The 7,389-nt window shown below is 30.5% G+C and overlaps 1 protein-coding gene across 1 annotated transcript; it reads right to left on the minus strand.

Moving 5' to 3' along the window:
• Positions 1-5,081: 5,081 nt before the first annotated feature.
• LOC139864953 (uncharacterized) lies at positions 5,082-6,424 on the minus strand. Its single transcript, XM_071853508.1, has 2 exons — positions 5,969-6,424; positions 5,082-5,505 (listed from the first exon to the last, which is right to left on the minus strand). The coding sequence occupies exons 1-2, from the start codon at positions 6,378-6,380 to the stop codon at positions 5,411-5,413; spliced, it is 507 nt and encodes a 168-aa protein (XP_071709609.1). The 5' UTR covers positions 6,381-6,424; the 3' UTR covers positions 5,082-5,410.
• Positions 6,425-7,389: the final 965 nt, after the last annotated feature.

Below are 7,389 nucleotides of genomic sequence, written 5' to 3' on the forward strand. Positions count from 1 at the left end.
CTTAAGGAACCTACTTCAATTCAGCAAAATAATCAGCTATTACAAGTCTTAAAACAACACTTAATCATCATAAGGAAGTTTGATCAAGAACATATCAAGATAACCTTCCAAGTGTACAAGTTTACTTCCAATCTTTCAATCCAACTCCACAACTCTTTAGAATCCATAATCCTACTTTCATATCAGTAGCTTCTCATCTAATAATAAGGTAAGAATCATATATAAACTTTGGTTCAATTTATATACTTATAACTATCTTAATTCAAGATAGAATTCTTATTCGAACTTTTGTTCATTCCATGTTTATACTTCAAGAATTCCAAGCCATCAAGGGTATCTTTGAACTCAAGATATTCTCCTTATTTCTCCAGCAACTTTATTCATTTGATTTGAGGTAGTAACCTTATTCATAATCTTATTTGATTCATATTCATATAGCTATCTTATTTTGAGTTATAACTAATAACAACAAGAACATAGTTTAGATTATTTCTAAACTTGTTTGCAAATAGACTTAATCCTTCTAACTTGACTTTTAAAATACTTCAACACATGTATTATGACTATATGTCAAGCTAACATAAGGATATAAAACTTGTAAACACGAAGAACACCTTAAAATCGATTATACGCCGTCTTAGTCGAACAGGGGATGTTTTGGGTTTAATTTTAAAAACCTATCTTAAACTTCGAATTATAAGATTTCCTTTGGTGAAAAATATTATTTTATATGGATATGAAATATATCCAAAATCCATGGTTAAACTCTAAGTGAAAGTATGTTTTTCAAAAGGGTCATCAAGATGTCGTTCTTACGACGGATATGACTATCTTCTCTTATTTGACACCTAAGCTGTATTTTTGACTATAAACCTATACTTTTTCTGTTAAGATTAATAATGTTGAGTTCGATACGAAACCATGGCATCTCGAATCACTCAAAACGGATTTGTAACGAAGAAATTATGGGTAAAACAAAATTGGATATTTTTCTTAATTTTTAACTACGGACATGATTCATAAAAATGGATGCTAACCTTATCCTAGCTAACTTACCTTGTATCCTACATGTATTTATACATGTATTGTTCCCGAACTTATGGAAATACAATTTATAATAGTCGTGATTAAGTTCTACGACAATATATTATAGTCTTAATAAAGATCGTAAGACACCATATATATATATATATATATATATATATATATATATATATATATATATATATATATATATATATATATATATGACTTGATCACCGTGGATCCGTATACAGCGTTTTGACATATCATTTTGATTTCTTCTATATATATTATTGGAACGAACTATAAGACACCATTGGCAGTAATTTCGAGTTAGCTGTGGGTCGAAGTGAATTCCAAATTATTATATACTTTGAGTTGTGATCGAGCCTGAGACATGTATACAATGGGTCGCGGATTGCTTCAGACAATATACATATTATGTGTCTTACTATATTAAGACAATATATTATAGTGTTAGTAAATTCTAACACAATATACGCATTTATATTTATATATATATTTATACTGTTGGGCTATTGGACTACGAACGTTGGGCTACTAACAATGGACAATTAAAATTATCACAAGTATCATAAGTATGGAATATTAATTATATATATATATATATATATATATATATATATATATATATATATATATATATATATATATATATATATATATATATATATATATATATATATATATATATATATATCTTGACACAAGAATATTATTATTAGGTTCGTGAATTTGTCAAAGGCCAAGTCTTATCACCATCTATTCGGAAATCATCACAAGTGAGTTATAGTTCCATTTTTACTATCTAAATTATTTTGGGATGAGAATACATGCAAATTTATAAATGTTTTACAAAATAAGCACAAGTTCATGAAATTACATTCTACGATTGTTTTGTTATACCGGATATCTGTACTTATTATTATTATGCTTGGAAACCTAAGAATTAGTGAAAAACACTAATTGACGCGAATCCTAAATGTAGATCTACGGGCACCAACACTCCCATTTTCGAATAGTGGAAATGCTTTAGTACTTCGAAGGGTTCTTGTCATACATTTGAATAGTGGAATGTATGATGCCAGATATCTTAAGCGCTCTATGTTAAGGTCGGTTACCAGGCGACTCATCGTATGAATGATTTTTGCAGTTGTAATGATACTGCGCATTTAATTAAATGAAATCTTGTGGCTTATTAAATATTATGATTATTAATTAGAAATTAAACCTATGACTCACCAACATTTTTGTTGACGTTTTAAGCATGTTTATTCTCAGGTGAATATTAAAAACGCTTCCGCTGTCGTATGCCAACCAAAGGTCAAGATTTGGAGTCGGCATAATTGTTTATATTGTTTAAACTTGCATTCGGAGTGTTTGTTGTAATATATTTGATCATATTGTAATGGGTTGTGTAAAAACTTATTTATTTGAGGAGATTTGTCTTTGATAGACAATCTAAATTATGTCATTAAGACCTTTATTCAATAATAAAGGTTATGGTTGTTTTTAAAAACGAATACAAGATTTGAAAAACGTCTCATATAGAGGTCAAAACCTCACAAAGAAACCAATTAATATGAAACGTTTATAATTAATATGAACGGGGCATTTCAGTTTAGTCCCAAACCATGCTCGAAGTGTCGTTTGGATTATAAACTATCATGTGTAGTGGGTCGAACTTGTATTAAACTTAATTAATGGCCTTCGTGTCTTGTAAACATTTAAATTATGGTACGTTTTAAATGGAACTTGTGGAATGGTTTACATATTTTATTGGCGCGTAAATGTGTATTATTTTAAAAGAAAAAATTATCGTATGGAATACGGGTTGGGTTGTTTCATTTTCCTACCTTGATTTTTATTTGACCGAGGTTGTGAAGCTCTAGATTCAATGTTCCCGCTCTGTTAGCAGGTGTGAATATCTCTGTGCACTTATGTTCGGCATTTGCTTTGTAAATGATTGTCGACAAAGCGATCATTGTTATGCCAAAGGTGAGGTACACTATCACCCTCCATTGAAATTTAGGAATACCAAAAAAAAGGGTGAACCATAATAAACCGCTAAGTTTCCGGTGATCGGCTGCTGGAAAACAAAAGCCGATAGACCCACCAAGAAAATGAAAATTGGCTGGAAAAGAGAAATCGGCGACCACCGCTAACGGGCGTTGAAGAATCAAGTTAGTAAGTTCTTTATGTATATTTAAAAGAAAGTGATATGTACATAATCATTTTTATTGTGTACACAACTCATCATATTTTACTACTTACAACGTTTTATACTACACTATAAAGCGTGATTGATTCTTTTATCGGATGCATAAAAAATTATAATGATGATTATGGAAGCCACATTTGCAACCGCCAGAAAGCTTTTCAACATGATGTGAAATAACGTTAGAAATTGAAAGTCTAACAGAAAGACTTTTGTAGTCAACTTTCACACACTTCTAGACTTCTAGTCTCAACACCTTGTTGAAATTGATATCGATATTTTCCCAGTTGAATTTTTAGATCTGACTTCATAATTTTTATGAATTACTTATAGTAAACCGATCAATTATAATGGGATATGTTGTTATTTAAAAGAAACAATTGCAAAAAAAAGATTATGGTGGACATTGTATCTATTTTCAAACTCTTTTTTAAATAAAGCGTGACAAACGTACTATTGGTTACTTGGTACTTACACATTTGTTCATTTCAATCATAAAGTGATTATGACAAAACCAATACGTATATAAAAATTTTAATAAATGTAGTGAAATCAAATCGTACACGAATAAAAAAAAGCGCAAGTGTTAACATTTGCTCTTTACTGTATTAGTTACTAATTTAATTTAATTATTTTTTTTAAAGCAGAATATATTATAACTCGAGAAACTCAATACAATGATGTTCGCACGGTATACACAAGCCGAGCTAGAATCCTACGCTACTATACCAAATTACACGAATAATATACCAAATTACACGAATAATATTTACAAATTATATAAGAAAGATTTGTGGATTAAGTAACCAATCATGCCATTCAATCTTTCTTCCTTTGCATCGCTTCGCAATCCAATCATAACTCTTGACTTGTATCTCACTAAGCGCAACCGGAGGAGACCAATTTGACATCTTGAAGACTTTTTGATTTTTTTTTTCCAAATAAGGTAGCAACTCGTCCATTCAATCGCTTGCCATATTTTACTTCCCAAATCGGAACATTGAAAACGACAATAACCGCGTACAAGGTTCCCGAAAGATAGATTGACCGAACCGAAACCCCACCATGCTAGAATTTTCTCCCAAATGACCTTAACATGCTTGCAATCAAGTAGAGACTGTTTGACTGATTCGATTTCATCATCACAAAGAGGACAAAGAACGGAATGAAGATCTATACCCCGTTTGTCAAGTTCGACAAAAACGGGCAATCTTTCCCGCTTTGCCATCCATACGAAAACGCCCACTTTTTTTGGTACAAGATAATTTTTCATAGTTGCCAACGGATTCGCATTCGAAGGAAAGTTTGAATTTAGCGCATCCACTTAACTTCTAAAACCACGAGTTCTTTTTCCGGATCCATTGACATAGATGCTAATAATGTCTCCAAATCATCCAACTCGCCTTTTGTTCGACCCGCAACCAAACGTGACCAATCCCACTTAAAAATCGGCTTTTGCTCAGCCCATGAAAATGTTAAATGTTACAGTAGTAATTATTATTACAAGTAGTGAATTCAATATCAATAATGTAATAATGTTAAAATTACAAAAAAGTACTCTAGTTACAAAACAACGTAAAAATTATCAAATGATCGACACCAACGAGTAAAATGATCACAAATGTATTTAAATTTAGGAAACCAAAGTGATTCATTCATAAACTAAAAGTAATTACTCGTATAAGGTTTTGATGTAAAGCAAATTGCATCAAATCTATGTCTCCAAGAACATATTATTATTATTACATACATAATCATGAACAACAATTAACGCGTTTACATAAAGTTAAAGGGGACAAGAAATCACCAAAATTCCCTTCAATTAAAAGACAGAGAGCACTCAAAATTAAAAATAAAATTAAAATAAAATTAAAAACAACCGAAAGCTAACTCATACCATGATACAAAAGCAAATTTGAATTACCAAACATCAAAAGTAACAAACCATGTGGGTTAGCCACATTCATAATCAATTCATACCCAACATTAGTACGTAAATCTCCTCAAATCATCATGATTAATCGTCAATTTATATCAATCTCATAACTTCATCTCTCTCTCTCTTGTTTGCTTATGTTACTTTTGATCTATCCATCATTGTTTTTCAACGTCCATTGTTATGTTCTTACAAAACGTCTTAATTTTTATTCAACTTGATGATGACGTCGAAGATTGTCGCACTGAACAAGCTACAACTTGTGCCCATTGTCTCAACTTTGTTTTCATCGTCTGCGGATTACCACCTACATCGTCATAAAAAAAATTCACTTATTATTTACTACAGCTGACATTTAAGATAAGTTTAACTGAATTTAATTAAAAATAAATGAGGGTAAAACTGGAAAATACGAAAATGAAAAAAAAAATTGCGACAAATATAAATACTACTTCATCCATCTCAATTTAATAGTCCTGGATTGACTTTTTTTTATAACATTGACTGTAAATAACTTTTCTTGTGTTATACGGAGTATAATATTTGAAGAAAATTAAAGCAAATGAAAACACATATAAAACTTTATTTATTTATATAAATTTCATCATGTATTATACTTCTATAACACGAAAAAATTATTTAAAATTAAAGTTAAAGAAAAAAGTTAACTAATAACTACAGTATTAAATTGAGACCGAGGAGTACATAATAAGTTAGAGATAGAACTAGAAGGACAAGTAAAAAAAAAAAGTAGAATAATAAAAATGTACAAAATATGGCATGCGGGCTGCTAACTGGAGAAGACAAATCGGGCTCGGAGACAGCATACGAGTACGAAGAAACTGAAGATGAGGAAGAAGAAGACGACACTGACGATGATTTAAAAATGGTATCAAAATACTGCTTATTAATAGCATGGTAAAACTCCAAGGCCGGTAAAGTATTCGAAAGACGGTCATCTAACTTAGGAGAATGTTCGAAACCAAACCCGAGCTCGATACAAGCTTTAAGTTCATCGATATCTTCATCGGTGACACTTTTGCTTCTTCGGTGATTGTTTTTGCATTTCCGTTTGATCCATTCTTCATCACGGTTTAGGTCAGGTGACCATGATTTTTGTGAGTAGATTGATGAATTTTGACGATGTAACGGTGGTTGTACGGAGGTGTACGGTGGCGGCATAGCAGCCCAAACCCTTTAAGGTGGGTCGGGTTGGGTTTGAATTAAGGAGCGTAATTTTGGGGTGTTTGAAATGTAGAATTTAGGGGAGTGGGTGAGTATATAAAGGAGTGGTTAACACGTATGAAAATTTAAATGGACCTATGAATTGTTGATGGGTTGGTTGGTGACGTCATTATGATTTGTTGATTGGGCTCAATGAAAGAAGTTGATTATTGGTAATGGTCCCCAACACAAAACATTAATAATAACACGAGTTGTAACATTTCTTTTAAATAAAACTATTTATATTTATTACAGGTTGAAAATATAGAAAAGTTAGTATAAAGTCATAGTATTACTGAAAGTTAATGTAGCATAACGTGTAATGCTATTTGGTAATTGGAATGTATATATATATATATATATGCATGGTTTCATATTGTTTTTTATTTTATCTATTCTTTTAAAACTTGTGTCTTAAATTGAGCTAAACACGTGAATTTTATAACTTAGAAAGTATGAACACAGTACTTTTTATTATAGAAAATGATAACATAGCCCTTATGCATACCATACACTCGGTATAATTTAGTTTAATTTTATATTCATTTGCATCCTTAATTTAAGTTGAAATTCAAGGAATAAATATCATCCTTTAGATTATGTGATGTATGAGACAATCACATGTGATTACCAAACTCGAATCACATGTGATTAACGATCAAAATTAAAACACAAAAATAAAGGAAGGGTAATCTGGTAATCACATGTAATCATATTAATCTAAGGGCTGCTAATCACATGTGATTATCCCGTTCATCACATGATCTAAGGGTTGAGATTTATCCTTTGAATCTCAATTTAAATTAAGGATGCAAATGAATATATTACTATATTTATAATTCAAATATGTCATAAATAATATTGATAAAAAGTTATATAAGCAAATAAATACTAAAAGAGGAATAATTATACTTCTTAACTAATTTTATAAAGTTAAATAATGTATACTTAAACGTAATCATAAGGA

This window comes from Rutidosis leptorrhynchoides, chromosome 8 (genome assembly GCF_046630445.1).
Source record: "Rutidosis leptorrhynchoides isolate AG116_Rl617_1_P2 chromosome 8, CSIRO_AGI_Rlap_v1, whole genome shotgun sequence".
NCBI classification, from domain to species: Eukaryota; Viridiplantae; Streptophyta; class Magnoliopsida; order Asterales; family Asteraceae; genus Rutidosis; species Rutidosis leptorrhynchoides.